The 19,701-nt window shown below is 33.2% G+C and overlaps 2 protein-coding genes across 2 annotated transcripts; both read right to left on the reverse strand.

Annotated features, from left to right (window-relative positions):
* Positions 1 to 14,090: 14,090 nt before the first annotated feature.
* LOC124375170 (PAN2-PAN3 deadenylation complex catalytic subunit PAN2-like) lies at positions 14,091 to 16,217 on the reverse strand. Its single transcript, XM_046833280.1, has 3 exons — positions 16,200 to 16,217; positions 14,537 to 14,756; positions 14,091 to 14,230 (listed from the first exon to the last, which is right to left on the reverse strand). The coding sequence occupies exons 2-3, from the start codon at positions 14,742 to 14,744 to the stop codon at positions 14,091 to 14,093; spliced, it is 348 nt and encodes a 115-aa protein (XP_046689236.1). The 5' UTR covers positions 14,745 to 14,756; positions 16,200 to 16,217.
* A 55-nt stretch (positions 16,218 to 16,272) lies between these two features.
* On the reverse strand, positions 16,273 to 18,563 carry LOC124375171 (PAN2-PAN3 deadenylation complex catalytic subunit PAN2-like; the record flags this gene model as incomplete). Its single annotated transcript, XM_046833281.1, has 2 exons — positions 16,273 to 16,306; positions 18,358 to 18,563. Coding segments are annotated over 2 exons (240 nt in total), but the record flags the coding sequence as incomplete, so codon positions are not given.
* Between the last annotated feature and the right edge of the window lie 1,138 nt (positions 18,564 to 19,701).

Below are 19,701 nucleotides of genomic sequence, written 5' to 3' on the forward strand. Positions count from 1 at the left end.
AGTGTTTTATATACACACAAACATCACTGTCTTTTTGACTAAATATTCATCAGCAAATGTTTAAATGTTTAAAGACATTTATGACAGTATATTTAGTAAAATACACTAGCTTTCCGAGAATAATGTAAGAACTTCACCTATCAACTACTACATCAGCTGACGGAGAAAAAGACTGACATAATTTATAAAGCTCATACACGACCAAGAATAAAGAAAATAAATTGACACATTACATTAAATTCATATACAATTTAAAACCCATCAATATACTGCTATTCCAGTTAATGCCTCAATAATAAAAGTGGTACTAGATAAAATATCTATTAAAGAAACGTCCAAATTGGAGGTTATGAGGTCACTTTGTGTAGTGGGTCAAAATGAGAGAGGTGTTCCAGGTACTCAATAGGGTTTGAAAAAATTATACAATATAGTAAGGGATTGAAGTAAACATATAAATTCCCACTGACGTATAATTTTAAAAATATTATTCAACCCAATTTTTGAAACTGTTTCATTACACATTTACCCTTTCGAGAGGTTTGATTTAATTGCATTTCCTGTTAACCTGGTTGTTGTCCCATCCCACATTAACCGTAAGCAGGGCTGGTAGAGATTCTGATATCTACGGGACTGTTCTGTCGGCTGGAACCTCCGTCACTACTGGTCACCACCAATACGCCGGTAAGATGTCTTGCAGCGGGCACTAGGCACTGACGTACAGCACCTTTCGCAGAATGACACAGGTCTCACCACTTCTGCGATGTAAGACAAGCAATATAGCCAAAGACAAGTTTTCTTACACAAATATAGAAGAACTTTTCCTATTACAATAACAAACTTAAAGAATCAAGATCTTTTATTAGTCTTTAAAACAAAGTACACATATTTGCAATTGACTTCGAGTACAAAATACTTTTCAGTAAATAATTACAGTTATTTTGGTTAGCAAAATCGACCACTTTTTAAAGTTATAATATTAATAAAATAGAAGATTTAACAAGGAATAATAAATTAATAAATAATTAACAAAACAAGTGACATTACAAATAAACAATAACGAGAGAATAAAAACAACAAAAGAAATGAAACGTGTCATCTAAAAATTTATATCACTAGTATCCCAGGCAAAGTATCATTGACACAATAAAATGCTTTTTCTGTTTAACCAAGCTATTAATTACATGACTTAAACCAAGCTCCTTCTGGCAAATTTAATTAAAAAGTTTAATTTCCATAAAAATGTGACTTTTCGCTAGTTTTTTCTAGTCCTAATTGTGTGGTATAGACAAGCCTATATAAGTTTCTTGTATTATTAGTCGTGAAGTAATTCCTCTGATTTGGAATATTTTTTTTTTCTAATTTAATAAAAAAAAAAAATTTTTTTTCTTATTTTTTTAATCTTTCATGAGACAATATAAAAATATATAAACACAAGGCAATGTCATAATGTGGACATTCTTTAAAAATAATTAGGCAGACGCGTCTCTCTTGTCTGATACCCCTTTCAATTATTTTAAAGAGCTTTCTTTCTGCCTTATCAAAAGCTTTATTTGGATACTCTAGCCTGCAATCGACCAAAAATTGACACTGTATATAAATTGTGTTTGCGCACAAAAAGACATAGTAAGATATAATGAGCATTTCGTTGACTACAAACACAAAACATTAAGCTCACAAAGTAAAAGTTACAACCTCTAGCTAAACTTTTTACAAAACATGTTTGTAGCATGGGCCAATAATCCAATTTAACTTACTATCCTAAATAAATACCAAGCAGTTTAACAGTTTTAAAATTTGCAAAACATATTATTCTCATTTTTTAAAACAAATTTTTCAGATTTTATTTTGTTCTATTTACTTTACTAAAAAAGTAATAGCTTGTTAAAACCATCTTAATAGCCGATTTTTTAACATTGCAATCATGCTCTAATAAAATGATATTCAAATAACCATTATTACTATGTAAAAGTGTGGGTGATCGTCAGCATTAAAGGACAGATTTACATGGAAACATTACAGGAATAGTCATTGACTGCTATAGTAAACAGGAAATTGGCCAAGTACTGAGAGCCTTGAGGCATTCAATTTTTTAATTTTCATTAAAGTTAGACTTGATCATCACCTGTGAACAAACATCTATTTCCTACAGCTAAGCATATGATGATAAAGAGATTCGGTTTCAATTCCCTCAAGTAATTACAAATAACGAGTCAAGTTTATCCAAAGATCAAACTAATGTAAAATACAATCGAAAGCCTTGGACAAATCAATTAAAGTTACAGACTGTAACAAGCTTTTATTTTCAAAAACGTAAGATTTTGTCCATTAACCGACAGATTCAACTGCCATTACAGTGCTACAACCTAGGCAGTGAAACTAAACCTGCTCATTACAGCATAAAGATGATTAAGTGAGAAAATAAATCATACAGTTGTTGCCTTATATACAATACGTTCGAAGGATTTTTAAACCAATGATGGGTACTCAAAGATATGGGGCGGTAGCTAGATGGAATCTATACCTTGTCTCTCTTCTTATATATAGGAATTTATTTTTACCACCTTGAAAGCATTTGGCAAAAAAACCTTGTTCTAACATCTTATTAATAAATACACCTAAGCTGAATCTGTAATAACAAAAATGATATTTTATTAAACAAAAAAAATAGAAAACCCATAAAAAATCATCACTACCTGAATGAACTAAGTTTAGATATGACACCAGTTAGATGTCCTGTGTTTCACAATTTATTCTCTCCCAAGCAAATTTGTCTATTAAAAACACTTTATTCAGAAAATTATATAACAGTTGTAAAGCCTGCACCATTATTTTTAATCAATAATTCTTATTGAGCTCTATCTGACACACCCACAAAATAGCTCATTAAACGTTTTGAGAATTTTATATTAGATTGCCGACTCAGGGTCAACTACCCTCTAAATTAGTTTATATAACACTCCCATGTAGTTTTTACACTTATTTTTGAAATTTTTAATGAAAATTATCATTTTAGCAGTTTTTATTTTTAGCTTGGTCTATTTTTATATCTGTATTTTTTCTTAGGCAATGGGAGTATTATAATATTTATTCTTTGTACATAGCTTTATTTTTTCTAACCGATTTACACAGTATCTTAAAACTATATCTATACATAACTCATTAAAATAAACTGCCTCCTCATTTTGATTTTAGTTCTGGAGCCCCCCAGCCCTACAACCACCGTCTTATTTTTTCCAGAATTTGGTTGATGATCTTTCTTTCTACAAGTTTATTAGCCTAGGACAATAGCATAATATCAAAGTAATCTGTTATAAATATTCTATAAATAGAAGTAAAATGCATACATCTTTGAGAACATCATCGTTAAATAATTCCAACCTTAGTTTAAGAAATAATTCCATTCCTTTAAAATTACTAACATTAACCAAACTTAGGTTTCCCTTTCACCCCCCCAACCAGTACTACCCCCCGCATAACAGTAAATCATTTTCATTATCTTAGACACCGACTATTATCAATAAATTTTGCCAAAACTACTATGCATGGGTCTGATAAGTTTGGTTTGATACAATCCCCTGTTTTTCTCCACGCCATTGCGTTACGTGATGTACACTTATCCAGACATGCATTCTTTCGAGTATCGGATGTGAATTGAGAGCACAATAGAATCCATGAGGACCTCGATAAATCTTGAAAACTTTATCCAGGCTATGCTGAGTATATTTATTGATATCAATATTAAAATCGCCCACAGGATTTATTAAGTTTACACTTAATAATGTTTATTTTTCACAAATTTAATAAAATGTTCAAAGTTATGATTAAAGGAAAAAAAACATACATCAGAGTCAGGTAGTACGGATAGATTATGCTAGCAATAACATGGTACTACTATTATTAATCATTAGCATGGGCAGTAATGTCAAATACTTTCTCAATACAAAAACTATTTACATTGAAACTTTTAAATCCAATACCATCCTTCACAAATATATAAGAATCACCTCTAGTTAGGGCAGATCATCTGACAATAAATGTTGGCTATTTTGTAACCAGTAGGAACATATAATAAACTCTCATCTTGGTCCAACCAATGTTCATTTAAGGTTATGACATCACAATTTAACTTATCTAATGTTAGTTTTTAAGGGTAAAAATTTTACTTCTCAAGGACTGAATGTTGAGATGAAACACTTTCAGGAGCCTGAAGTCGTCTGTGATAACTGATGGTGGTTTGCGCAGGTGTAGCTACACTTGCAGGTTGACTGTCACCAACATCCAGTGCTTCACAAATCCTCTCCGCCAGCCACCGTTTACCATTCAGATTGAAATGCATTCCATGAGCAGTATGCAATGCAAATGTCGTTCCGCACTACTGGATTCCACAAAGATCACGTTTGAGTAGTCCTTGCTCATGATTTTTAGGGCAGTATTTGTTTTTCTTATCTCAACATTAATACAAGACCATTCTAATAAATCATACCTGTTTGGAATGTCCACCAGTACTACTCTTTTGTCCCTAACTTGGTCTAAAGTTGTTTATAAAACCTGAAAGAGCCTTGTCTGCCTCATTCTTTGACACGTCATTTGTGCCACAAATAATGACCTGAACATCCTGATTTTTGTGTTAGTTCTTCTTTAATGTTTCTTTCATTTAATACACGATCCGTTCTTCCACTTGGATTCACAAAACCGACTGGTGTAAATTTCTTAGAGTTTTTGTTTGAGTTTTCGCAATTTTCTGCCTTAAATACCAGGCCAAGTCTCTACCATGGCTATCTGCGCATATTAAACATTTTGTTTTTTCTCTTGCTCTTCATTTTGGCGTTCATTGCTTTTATCTTCCTCCTCGTTGTCAACCGGTCGTTAAGACTTGATAAGGATTGTTACAAACAAAACTATTTTGTATTGTATGTTGAGCACAAGGAGTTGGTATAGGTGGAGCCAGTTATTTTTCGAGAACTACAGATGAATTTACTTTTTCTTAGGTTGTTTTTTAATGTTGAATGCTTAGCCCTTGATACGTTTGCTATTGATATGGTGTAAAGAAAAACGGTAAGCTAATCAGGTGGTGCTGCAAACTCTTATGTGAGACGGGTGATAAAAGACGAGTCAGTTTCCTTTTTATTGTTTTTGTATTTACTCAAGTAATAATAATAATAATTTTATTCCATCAATAATTTACAAAGTAAAATTCACAATAACTTTTTTCGAAATTTACTGACCACTATTACCAGTAGTGTGGCCAGTGATATGATTTAATAATAATATTAAGACACTTAACCTAGAGTCCAGCAACTTAAATAGTTATTTAAAATTGAGCCTCCAATTGTGGTGGTTTTCTTTTTATTTTATTTATCTTTTTAATACTATTGAACGTGAACCAGAGTTGATAGGTTTTGTATGATATCCAAATATTGTTTGAATAACGCTGGCCAACAGTTGATTTTATTTTCATTAGTTGCCCAACCTGTTCAGGGTCAGAGCAGAAATTCAGTTTTTGCTCTCTTCGACAGAGGTTTGTTCCAAATCAAATCAAAATCATTTATTTTTCATTGACATGTAACATGTATCGGTCGAGAATTGTCAATATGTATAAAATAACTTACTTACTTACTCTTACTCGTCCTGTGGCCACTCGAAACCCAGATGGTTTTTGACCTCGCCAACAATGTCTCTCCAACTTCCTTTATCTTGAGCCACTTCCAGTGGTAGCGCCCAATCGTTCTTAAATCCTTCTCCACCATTTGATCTCTGATTGATCTGCATCCATCGCATCCTGGGTCTTCTCCCAATGGCCTCACTCCCTACTCTGGTTCCCCTCGCCACACACTTCTTTATCATGTTTATCTTCATCTCCCATCTCCATCTCATTCTTTTACTCTCTGATCAGTGCAATCACATCGGGATCTTGGTATATTTCTCCCTCTTAGTTCTCTGTTTCTTCCTGATCCGCCATATGTCTCCTTCTTGAACTGGTCCCCAAAAAATTCGTTCTTAGTATTTTGTTTTCAAAGGTTATTAACTTTTTTTGGGATTTCTGTTGTGAGTGCCCATACTACTTCTGACCCATACATCAAAACTGGTAAGGATCATTGCTTTTGTAAATTCTATAATTTAACTTTACTCATTAATAGTTTTGCTTTTGATAAGTTTTGCAACAGGCTTTTTTTTTTTCCAGTAATGTTCTATCTGCTGCTGCTAAAATCTACTGTATGGGAGCTTCAACTGTTCTTCTCTATTGTCATGTGTTATATCGTAATTCCTAAAATACTTAGAATTCCTTTGTAGCCTTGAAATCATGGTTGAGTACTTCTAGCTTTTCTCCTTCCTGTTCCATTCTTCTGCTTATTTTCATGTAGTGCGTCTTGTCTTCGTTTACTTTGTAATCCTACTTTTTGCAGCCTCAACTAAAAAGGCTTCTACTAGTCTGTTTAAGTCCTTCTTTCTCTCAGCTAGAATGGCTACATCATCTGCAAATGCCAGGATATTGAACTTATCTCCTAATTTTACTCCTTCAGGCATCCCCTTTATCTTTTTTAGTGCTTTCTTTCCAGAGCAAAGTTGAATAGAATTGGTGATATTCCATCACCTTGCCTTCACTCCTTGTATTTATATTAAACAAGTTTGTGTACTCCTTTCCCACCTGTACTTTTCCTTTGGATGCTGCTGTACACAGAGTCTTGCTAGACTTATCAGTTTATTTGGGATATTAAACCTTTTCAAAATGTTCCATAGGATACTTCTAGAGATACTATCGTATGCTTTTTTTAAAGTCTATATAAATATGTATAAAAATAACTAAATACTAAAAATATCTTATTAAAGTTATTGCTATATCTGGTAAAAACTACAAATTAAAAAATATATTGAAAAACAGTACTAATGATATATTTTTACTTGTAAGGTTGGGTGGGGCACAAAAATTCAGAGAATGAGTAAAAAACAGTTTTTTACAAGAAAGATCTTTTAGTTTGTTTTTGAAAGATGCAACGTGAAGTAAGCTGGCTTTTAAAATAATCTGGCAATCTATTATAAATTGTAGGTCCTAAATATTCTAATGATTTGCGGAACATATTATTACTATGGTGGGGTACTGTTAAACTATTTTTATTTTCTGGTGGGATATATATGATTCTGTGGGGTAGGAAAATCGGAAATGTGTTTAAAAGTGTTAATTTGAAACGGAATAAATAAAAATATAGGGGAGGGTTTAGTATACAATTCTTGGGTGAAACACTTGCCTACAGCTCTCCCAGGCCCCTCAACCCAAACACATAAACGAATAGCCCCATCTATTGCAATTTGAATACTCTTTGGTAACAGAGAAGATGAAGCAGTTCCCCATGACATTATGCCATATGACATCACAGAGGAAAAAGTAACCATCATAATACCATTTTCAGTGCACTACTTTTCAGAAAATTTGAAAGACATCTTAAGGAAAACAATACAGAGTTGAGCTAGAGCAAAGGGCGCCTTCTACATGCTGACGACAGCCAAGAAAAACCAGCATCCAGATGAACGCCCAAGAAACATACTGAATCAACCTCAATGATGTCAACCTCGTCGTCCAAAAGCAACAATGGATGTTTTGTCAACATTGAGGAATAAATTGTTGCGAAGTGAACCAAGAGTTCATTTTTTTCGATTGTAGTGTTTAATTGAAGATTTAACGCTATTGAAGAGTCACTTGTCCGAACCAATGACCGAGGTGTCATCCGCATATTGAGTGACACGATGCCTCAGGGACACAAGTAGAGCTTAAGTCGTTTACATATAAGGCAAAAGAGAAGAGGTCCCAATATAGAACCTTGAGGAACACACCCATGGAGACCTCAACGAAATCTGACTGTGCCGTACCAAAGGAGTTGGTAACCTGACACTCTGGTAACGATTTGAAAGGTAGGACCTGAACCCACAGCAGGGGACAACCTCTGATGCCATAGAGTTCAAGCTTATTAAGGAGTTTCAGATGGTTAAGCTGTATTGAACGCTCATTCGTGAGGTTGCAAAAAACACCAGCTACGTGATTCTGATTGTTAAGATGAGTAAATACATATGTTTGGAAAATTGGGCAATAGCATCGGTGATCCTGTGGTGGATTATAGAAGGAACAAATCCAAATTGGGTGTCACTCAGAATGGAATTTCTGATTAGAAAGTCAGTTAGTCACAACTTGAATGAGACGTTCGATAGACTTTGCTGGATGGGTTGGTAAAATTGATTATGGACGATACTGATGAGCGGCGAAGACCTACTGCCTTTCTTGAAAACCGGTAATGACCTTAGAGAGCTTCATATCCTCGAACTGGAAACTTCCCCTGAAGAACTGAGTTGTTGAACAATTGAGATTAAAAGAGGGCTTAAGGGTGAAGCAACCCGTCTAATTACTGAAGGGACTCATTCCAACAAAAACGTCAGGTGTTGAACTGGTTTTCAAAGATGAAATAGTATTGTACATTTTCAATGACAAAAAATTGATGAAAAGGACATATGATAGTAGCTCAATAAATGACAGAGTTGCATTGTTGATGAATCTGATATTAATACAACTAATCAAGAGATTATTTTAAGAGAACAACTTGAAAATTTCAACTATATCTTGAGTACATTAGATAACAATCTGTCTGAAGCTCGTCAAGAGATTAAAAATTTACGGAATAAAAAAATAAACCTAGAAACAATAGTATTGAAAAAGGGAGAAGAAATCATTAAGCTTAGAGAAAAACTTTACTGGACACAGCTAACTACTCTAATGCTTAAACTTAATTAAAAGCGTTTGTCGAAATTAAGAAAGATAATGCTGAACTCCGTGCTAAAAACACCAAACTTAAATCTGAGGTTATCGATCTTAAAGAGACAGTTAGGTCTCTTGAACAGTATTCCACGAGGTGTAACATCGAAATAAGTGGCATTCCCGTAACCCCAAATGAAGATGCAACAACTATCGTAAAGGATGTCGGAGCAGCCCTAGGCTTAGAGGTGGAGGATGCCGATATTGCAGCTGGCCCATAGGATTTCCATTCTTCAAGAGGGACTGACCTTCATCGCTGATTGTCCAGTTTCTGAAGAATGTGAAGGACACTGTGGTTAACTAAAGCTAGAGCAATCAAACCCTTGACAGCTGATAAGGTAAATAATGCTTTTCCTCGAAAGACTGTCCTATTTAAATTATTACCTGTCTCCGAAGAATAAAATATTTCTTGCTGATCTCAAAAAGAAAAGTAAGGAGTTAGGCTTTGCTTATGCTTGGAATAGGGATGGAAAATTCTTTGTCAAGAGGGCTGATGGCGATAAGTGTATTAAAATTAATACCTATGAGGATATTCTTAACCTGGGTCCTAGGTAAATGCACATAATATGGGAGCTAAATGTAAATTACTCTGTAAGTTTTCATATGTCCATTTTTATTAAGCATATACTCAAGTTAATATTTCCTGTAACATTGATAATTGGTTTTAGTTTTGATATTCTAAATAGGCCTAAGCATAAATTCTTTGACTTTATACTTTGAATTTTCATAAGTCCGCTATAACTTACCTGAATGAATATAATGGATAAAAATAGTCAAGCACTCAGACCAGACATTACACTCACAAGTTATTTTTATTCTCATGGGTCCGAGCATTGTTGTAGTTTAATTTATGCTAATATTAGAAATATACAACAAAATTTTGATAGTTTTATTTTAGAATTAAGTAAGATTAAAAAAAAGTGTTTAGTTTATTGTTCTAAGTGAAATTTGGATAAGTTCCGTGACGAATTAGAAATTATACAGTCTTCCTGATTACAACATGTGTTTTCATGCTGTAAACAATAACTATAGAGCTGGTGGCGTTATGTGCTTTTTTTGATAAAAAGTATATTACTTCCTGCCAAACGGAAAACCCTGCATTGGATATCAGCTGATGTACTTCTTTTAAATATTAAGATTATTAATCCAATTATTTTTTAACTTACTATGTATATATAGACAAAATAACTCTTCTGAGAAGGTCTATGTGGATGGAATATGTACTCACGTATTTTAACTAACTTAAACAATAGCATATTGTATATAAGGTGATATAAACTTAGACATTCTAGAAGATAACAGCTCAATTCGAAACTATCTCAGTACTATGAACAACTTCATGTTAAGTGATTTGTATTTATAAGCAGTCTGCCTTCTTGCCATTAGTGGAATTTGTCACTTACTGGCAGTGTGCATGACTCTTCAGATGGGTACTGTTAAGCGATGCTGTATTTATAAGCAGTCTGTCTAATTTGCCTATTGAAAAACAGTTTGCAAGATAGTTGAGTTTTTTTTATTTAAACACATTTTTATAAATACTATATAACACTATGGTGAGAAGAAAAACTTTGTATCCTAATAAGTCAAATACTTGGAACATCTAAAAGTGGGCAGGTGCCCGACGTACAGTGCAGTACCCCTATTGTTCAAGTAGCCAGTGCTGGATATTCAGTTTGCATTAGGTTTGCGTCATTTTTAATACGTTATTCTACTTTGAAGGTGTAAAAAATTAATACAACAATCGTTGATGAAACTCATATTTTGCAAAGAAGAAGAAGAACCAAACTTAATACCGTGTTTTATTAGATTTGGTATTATTTTTAGGTTCCTCTATGAATATAGAAGGAAACATGGATATATTTACACTTGTATATATTGTAATTAGTGGTATGTTGCATCAGTGCTTTTTATATTTTATCTTTGGTTAATTAATAAACAAAATAATTAATAAAAGGTGTTTTTTGGGCCTTAAATATGTCAACATATATAGTGGTTTATTCACATATATAAACACACATATATATTACACATATATATTATTTATTATATTAATAATAGTGCAATTATACATTTTTTGTAAATATACATAAATATATAATTTTTTAAAGTCAATATAAACTATATTTTTCTGAAATTACCATTAAATTTTTGATAAAATGTATATATTAGAAATATTTTTTACAAGCTTGAAAGTAAAAAAAAAAAACAGAATCTAAGGATGGAGGTTTTATTATTATTTCATTGCTTTTGGTGTTTCATAGAAAACTTATGATAAAAAAAGTTCAGTACTAAATATGTTTATTCGTTCTTCGAAGAAAAAATTATATATAAAACATGTTAAGTTTGAAGCATTGGTTGAGGTTGTAATATGCTTTAGAAAAATACATGAAGAGTTTGTCCTAACACACCCTGTCACTACAGAGAATTACACTGCCACCTCTATTGTTAATTGGATAGCTAATTTGTATTGTAGCTCCTTTGATCTCATTTCTTTGTTACAAATCTTCAGTGGCTAGAAATATTCTGTAGATGCTCTACCACTCACCATTCTCAGGATATATAAGGTTGCACACGAGTAGGCTGGATTCCTTGCTAACCTCTCTCTGGCATTTGAGACATCGGTGAACATGGATCAGCTTCGTACCGAACATGCGGCTGATCTCTGTCTTCTTCGTCCTTGCTCTCAATGTTTGAGCTGACTGGGGTCTCTTCTGGAAGAATTCACAAGAGTCTAGAAGTAACTTTCATTCAACAACTAGTTCAAAGCTTCTCTTCATCACAATTTGTACAAAGAAAAGTTTCAAGCTTGTCTTAATCAATTCAAATTTTTAATTAACAATGACCATCAGAAGATAAATATAAAACGTGTATAGACTTTGTGGAATCGTCTAGTTCTTCTCTTAATCCCTTATGTGGGACTCAGGCAAGAAAAAGAATCAGTAATAGAGATCCAGCTCTCTCCTAAAATTCATTCCCTATTTAACATTCCTTTTCTCTGTTTCTGTTTATATTATTGGCAACATATAATAACATATTTGTTAAAGTAATATTGTGGTTCTTGTAGACAACTTATATTGATTGAAATAAAACTTGGCAATCCTGTTCAACATCAATATAAAACCCCTTACTATATGTTCATTTTTATTTAAAGACCTATATTTGAACTCTTCAGAAAAATTATTCTGTTCCTTAGTAAAACTAATCTTTTCCACAACTACTATCAGAAGAGCTACTATGTTTTTTTCATTCATTGTTGACATATGGAATTAGGCTATGGGGTGGAGTAGGTGTTGCTGAGAGGGTGTTAGTAAGACAAAAGAAGGCTATTAGATTGGTTACTGGTCTTACAAAAATCAGTGATTCATGTAGAGACAGTTTTTAAGCAATTAAACATTCTAACATTATAAATCATTGTATTATCTATTCTAATCTAGATTTTGTTTAAAGAAAATGAAAGTGCATTTTTGAATAGAGCTGCAATAAATATGTATGATACGAGGGAAAAATGAACTTAGATCAGTCACAAATTAGACTAAGCAAAACAAAATTAAGTCATAAACTTCATCAAATACAGTTTTTTTTTTAATACATGACAACAGTAAAAAATTCCATTCTTTACCGTAAGATTCTTGAGTTTATCCAAATTTAAATTGAATATACTTCAAATATTGACACAGTAAATATTTTTTATTCAGTTGAGGAATTTTAAAATCTTTTATTACCTGCAAACTCTTGACTAACTTTAAGTTTAAGTCAGCTTGAACCTGGTTGGGACCCAACGTAGTGGAATTGGTTAGTATCTTAATACAAACCAATTCCACCTACCTTGCATATTTGCCCTTAGGCAATATAGTTTTAAATATAATTGTATACAATTTTATGTTTATATTTTATTTATCAATATTTATATGTCTAGAGTGCCTTGTTCTAATGTTTTTTTATGATTACTGTTCGGTTGTAGTTGTTTTATTCTAAATTAATTAATTATAACATTCTTAGCCTTTTTTTATCTAAAATAATGCATACTTTGGTAGCATTGGTTGTACCTTAGTAGCTTCTTATGACATGTCGAACGTGTTATAAATTATGTATGTAGTTATGTTATTTGTAATGTATTTTAATTTATTTTCGAATTAGTAAATTTTTTAGATAAATATTTTTACAATGTCTATTGTACTAAATTGTTATTTAATGGGAATAAAAAACGATTATTGATATTTAAAAGTAAAATCACACTCACCAGAAATATCCGGTCGAGTCTTGCGCTTCTGCCGTGGTAAGTCAATGGATGGGGAAATCAGTATCTCGATACAACAAAGGGTGGAGCTTTAAGGTTCTCTTTCTCCCTTCGCTTTGTTTCCTCAAGTAATTCAAAATGAATTTGATGGAGTATGAAGCGATTCCAGTTCTAAAAAAGTAATTAATCAAATTTTTTATCTTCGCATTGACACGTTGAACAAATGAAAATGAGAGTGGTGTTATTTACTGAAGAGTTGTGAGTAAACTTTTTACCTAACATCATCGAGATTGACAAACAAATCCCGAAGAATGATCCCAGATAACAAACAGTTTCTGTATTATGTTTTTTTTTCACTCACAAATCTTACCTTATAAACACTGAATTTCAGCTCAAACTACTTGGATTATCAACTGTTAATATTCATAAAAATTCCATTATTAACAGAGGACAGTATTTTATTCAAGAAAATAGCAAGAAGGTAAAACCAAACTAAATTGTTTGAAAAATATTAAAACTCTGCTAAATATACTCGTAATAAACATTCTAAAATCTAAGGAAAATATAAATTTTGTAAAATTGGATTTGTTGCCTTTGTAAAATACCTCCAGTAACAGCTTTAATTTGTTCCTTGATCTGTTTTTATGTCACAGTAAGTCAAATTTTTGGATAGATTCATTACATGTTCACACTGTTTTATTTTGAGCAAAAAGTCTTAAATACATTCAACTTTTAAAATGTTAGGATACATCTAATATTATAAAAAATTTACTATACCAATTATCAGAAATTTTATTGGAAAATGAAAAAAACAATTTTAGTTGCTCATTTCAATTTCCCTACAATAACGATTTGTTGCCTCTGTTATTAAATAGAAAATTTCAATGGAGGTGCATTTCCAACTGATTTACTCATAGTGTACCATAAAGTTGAACTCAGAACCTGTATGAGAGAGATGAGGTTGGTCTTCTTGCGCAGATTAGGGTGTATTCTGGTCAGGCAGGATGAGGCCGAGAGCAGACGCCTCGTGAAGCGTTCCTGAGTGCCCGCAGGAAGTTACCGGCGTGACCAAGGTTGGCCCCGGGACACGTCCAGCATGCGGAACAGGAAGGCCAGTTCACAGCAGAGGCAGAACTCCGAGTGGGCAGAGGTTGTGAGAGCACCACATGCCTCAGAGGCTCCAGGAAATACAGCACCTATCAGCAGAAAACTTTCTCTAGTATAGCCTCAGTTGGTTCAAAAAGGTTAAAACTGACATGAATAAGCCAAAATGATTATCACTTTAATAGATAGCTTGGTATGGAGGGACACAAATTAATTTATGAGCTGTTTGGTCAGCTTTCTCTTACAGTTTGATAATGAGAAAAACTATATTATCTCTTCAGTTTAAACTTATCAACCTACATCTTTAACTTATTTTTAAATCTTGTATTCAGATTTTCTCACCAAAAACAGTGATCAGAAAATATAAAAAATATTGTGAGTGGTCTGGTGGACGGTACCTGTATCATAGCGTTTGCAGTACGAGTTGGGCAGAGTGGCTTCAAGTCCGCTAAACGGAGTCTTGTTGTATTGGTCCATGTCCAGGTCGTCCAGCCCAGACTTGGAGTACTTCAGGTCAAGCTTTCGGTAACGCTTAGGGATCACCGCAAACGTTGTGCTGTTTTCTTCATTCTTGCGTTGTTCCTGGGCTGTGCTGCGGCTGTTCATGATGTAAGGTACCTTCCACAGATTTCATTCCAAGGTGTAAAGAAAAATGTGCCAATCATAAAAATGTACTACACTAAAAATGTTTTTTTCCTATTTATGGAACTTCCATACTCTCCTTAATTACTTTTAATTAAGTGTTTAAAAAAATGGAATTTAGAGAATTTCTAGTTATCTATATTTATCAACCACAAAAACTATTATTTTTCTTGTGATGTACGACAGCTGACTAAATCACTTTAAAATGTTAGTTCAAATTTTAATAATGTGTACACTTTTTTATTATATTTCTTTTTACAAACAATTTTCACTGAGCCATTGTATTCTTAGTTTGAAGTTTTATTTTTGATGATAGAAGAACTGCTTATCTGTGCTTGAATTTTTAACAACTGACATTCATTTTAAGAATTGGCCAAATCCACCAACTTTAGAAATATAGAATATTATTAGATATTTTCATTTTACCTTTATTGCAACACAATTCCATGTACCAACCTGAGAACAGTCCAGAATAGGTAGTAAGTCTTATCCTCTCCAACACAGCCAATGTGAAGAAACAGGATTTTTCAGGATATTTTGCCATCGATCAGTGATACAATAAAATCAGTAACACTACGTTTTGAAATCTGCAATCTGATCTCTTCTTTAGGTAAATGACTAAACTGACTACATGACTACAACCAAGGTTAAAGTAAACAAAACATGCCAGAGCGTTGTGACACGACTATTGCACACTAAACTCTAAAACATGGACTTAATAAAACACTAATTATTAAAACTTAAAATAAAGAATACAGGTTACAATAGGTCTACACCCACCGACCAACCAAATAGAACTGAGCCCTATAAAACTATTTTAATGGTGTCAAAAATATTTTTAACAGTTAGTTGAAGAGAAAGGAAATAATCTGTTCACTGAACTAGCAGCAGTACAAATGAACTGACAAACAACCCTCCAGTGATCAGTTTGAGACCACTTGACCACTAAGGCAAAACCCCAAGCATACAATTTGCTAGTTTTACACATTAAAACAAATTGTTTGTCATTCTAATAAAATCAAATTCTAAATAATAAGACTAAGTCTCTAGTTTAGAAATTCTAACACTCAACCAAATACTTAAAAGTATGTTTTAGAGTTGACAATTTTTTGTTTACCTAATTTACTGATATTTAGTTTTTTCTAATACAAAAATAAGTAGTGCAAACAAAGCTGAAAGAGTTTTTCAAAAATTAAATCCGAAATTCCCATTAAACAATAGTAGGGCATAACCCAGACCTTTAAAAAGGTTGTCACACCAAACTACTTTTAATAGGACCATAGATTCTTATTTCATAAAATTGAAATTCATTTTTGCTTCGTATAAGTCAATGTATTGACTTACACAAAGATTATTCAACATAGCACTATTTGGTCAAATTAAAAGGAATGAATATTTAATTTATATATATGGACTGACCTGATTCCGCAATTTTGTGTTCGGGATTTGGTGCGTAGTGTAGCCAATTGTCCCCTGCAATCTTCATTGTCCTTCATATCTCGCTGGGGTCGATGGGTGGGGTGGGTCTGTGAGAATAAAATTCCAGTTTTCTTTAGAAACACTACTGACAGGGATTGAAGCTCGGTTTATTAATAACATCCTAAAGTAGAAAACCCATTCTTCTAAAAAAAACATGGCTATTTACAAATTTTAACAGGTAGCTGTTGTTTATTGATTACAATTAAATAACACTGTATTGAATGTGTTCAACAAAATCAATTGCATAACTGAAGAAGACCAATGTAAAAACAAATAAGGTTATAAAAAAGTTCCCAATGACATGTGATCCTAAAAAACCTGTTTATAAATTGCATTCTCCACTTTTTTATAGCTATGGAACTAAATAATATTCTAACTGTAACATAAATACTAAAGAAACCGCCGGAAAAGACCCAATCAGGTCTTCCTGGGGAAATTCACCTTCACTTATTCAGACTACCAAAGATGGTGTACCACCCCCTTGCTATTGCAGGACAGTCAAAGAGCAGGTGTTTCAGCCAGTTTTCTCCTGCTCATCACATATTCTACAGTGCGGATCCTACAAGAACACTGACTCTGAGAAGATGCTTCCTTATGTCTCATAATCATACTAATGACAAAGATTCAATTCAATTCAAAATTCTTTATTCGTTTTCATGTACATGTGTATACACTGAAAAAGTGTCAAATTTCTATAAACTACTAGACTGAAAATAATTATAGTTGAAATTAGTATTTTCAATATTTACAACCTCAATTCATAAAATAAAATTTAAAATTAGAGAGAGGTGGATAGTGCCTCAATAAAGTAAAGTGCTTTGTTGAGTAAATAATCTTTGAGCATTTTTTTGAACTTTAGGCCATTTTCTGTTTTTATGTTTTGTGGTATACATTTTTAAAATGTATTCCCTATATATGTAGGTTTTTTTCAAAAAACTTTAGCCTATGATCCGGGAATAACCTCGTATTTGGGTCTAGTGTAGTAAGGGTAACTAGGTGTCTTAAAATTTAAGTTAAAAATTTTGGTTTTTCACTGTAAGGACGGATTAAAAAATGTATTGACTATAACAGTACAGGTATTAAAAATATTATTCAGCTAAAATAGTATTCAGCCTAAAGTCGTCTTTAGCTGAATCATCATCCATCATGCCTTAGCAACTATCCGTATTGCCTTCTTTTTTTATTTAAAAATATTATCCATATTATTTGTTCGGTTTGATACTATACACGGCAATGCAAAAAAGAAACATGAGAATGGACATAAGCGAAATATAAATTTTCTAAGTTTTTACGTGCATTCTCCTTAGTGCATAGACAGTGGAATGTATTGTGTAAATTAAGAGCTTATGAGCATGTTAGTCACAATTTAGACGATGATCTATTGTTAACCCTAGAAAATTTGTGCTATTTTCTTTTCAATATGGGATGAATACACAAACTGTTGTTGGGTCCTTTAACATTATTTTTTGAGGTGTTTCTAATGTTACAAAGATTGAACTTTATTAATTGGAATGCAAAAAGAAACTGTGGTTTTTAAAATAATTTCTAATATGTCCAATTGATTGTATGAATTTCTTCCAGAGATTTTCATGACATCACTAGGTTTTTATCATCGGCATAAAAGCAAAGCTTTGACAGGGTGGCCACTCAAAACTTCCTTTTCAAATAGGAATTTTTCCAGATTTTTTTTTCTTTTCAGGAGAATTTTCCCCAGTTGAAAATTTCCGATTTCTCATGTCCATCTACAACGGCAGTGCTGAGTATGGTGGTAGTTGGTGAGTTGGTCGCTGTGGTAGTGATGGTGGCTTGCTTGGGGGGAAGGGGAGTTGTCGAGGTGGGTGATCCATGTTCAGAGAGATATATGGAGGTGGTACCTTTTGTTTTGAGGATGGTGTTATGGGGTTGGTAGTAGGTCAGGGTTTTCCGGGTGAAAGGACTGAGTCACTTTTTTGCTTTGTGATTGGAAATTTACCACTCCAAAGATTCAACATCACTGCATCTTCTTTACTGCACAAACTACTTCAATTTGCACTTAAACAGGAAAACATAGTCAATCCTGCAATGAATCTCTTACAATAAAACTGAGGTGTGGACTTACCGGCAAACATTCTTGAGGAACTTCTTGGGCCAGTCGGAGAGCATGGTGGTAGGAGGCGAGGTGTAGACGAGGGGAACGGATGACAGTATGGCCAGACTATCTGTGATGCTGATCGAATCGAATGGCTCGATGGGATCGGCAAACTCAGGTTGGGCCGAGAGAAGGCATTGAATATGGCGTTGTTTTGGGAGGTGAAGAGATGTATGCTGCCACCAGAATCACCCAAGGCCAGGGCTTGACAGGAAGTGGAGACATCCAGGGCAAGAGACAGTGAGTTGCCGGTGTTCACTCTAACCAGTCCAGTACGATTAGTTTACAGATAATTAACTTTTTAATTTTGAAAAATATTGCATGGTTGTTACATGCTGCCACCAGAATCACCCAAGGGCAGGGCTGGACAGGAAGTGGAGACATCCAGTGCAAGAGACAGTGAGTTACCGGTGTTCACCTGACCAGTCAGTATGATTAGTTTACAGATAAAACTTTTAAATTTGAAAAATTATTGCATGGTTGTTAAAGTCATCATTATTTTCCAACATTTGAACACACAAGTCTTATTACCTTTTGTAAAATTTTCATGTACTTCTAGATAGGTCACCACTATGCTGGATATGTTTTGTTCATAAACTTGATACAATCGGAAATGGATTTTAAGGTAATTTGTGTTGTTAATTGGTTTAAAATAATTTTATCAATACTGTACAATTTTTCATTTTCTATACAATTGATTAGCTTTTAAGTAGCAATGGACACAAAAACTTTCAATGATTTTTATGATACTGTTGTGTTTTGGTAATTCTTCTCAGTTAAAAATGTTACATCTAGGGAAGTACCTGGACCGCAACCTTTGTAAGGAATTGACAGTAAGCATTTTTAATTTTTATAACTTTCCAAAACAATTCATTTAAGCTCTTTGGAGCCCAAATTACCAGCAGTTTATTTTTTATATTTTTATTGCTTATGAGAATAGAAAGCTCCAGAAATATTAGCTCAACGATGCTAACCCAGCATTATTTGTTTATTGTACCACCCCCAAAAACCATAAGAAAAACAGAAAAGTAGAGCTGATATTTAAATATCATAATTCTTTTCAGAATGATAGATGAATGAGCGAACGTTGCTTGACTTTTACACTGTTTACGCAAGTCTTTGAAGGTTTAAGAAACACCTCCAGTTTGGCATTGGTTATTAGAGATTGCCTTGTTTTCTCTAATAAATTTTGGCCCTCCATTCATAGACAGTTCAGATTTTTTTTAACAAGTGCACAAGTTTTCAGTAAGGCAGACCCAGTTTATGTTCCCCTTGAGATAAAAGGATCCATCTAATGGGTCCACAGGAGGACAC

The sequence above is a fragment of the Homalodisca vitripennis genome, unplaced genomic scaffold (genome assembly GCF_021130785.1).
Source record: "Homalodisca vitripennis isolate AUS2020 unplaced genomic scaffold, UT_GWSS_2.1 ScUCBcl_14594;HRSCAF=25463, whole genome shotgun sequence".
Taxonomy (NCBI): domain Eukaryota; kingdom Metazoa; phylum Arthropoda; class Insecta; order Hemiptera; family Cicadellidae; genus Homalodisca; species Homalodisca vitripennis.

What these genes read in the sequence shown, in the direction of transcription:
- LOC124375170 (XM_046833280.1), bottom strand. Translation starts at nt 14,744, where the DNA reads ATGAACAGCCGCAGCACAGCCCAGGAACAACGCAAGAATGAAGAAAAC. An exon ending in CTGCAAACGCTATGATACAG is followed by an intron (nt 14,231 to 14,536) that starts GTACCGTCCACC and finishes TTCTGCTGATAG; the next exon opens with GTGCTGTATTTCCTGGAGCC.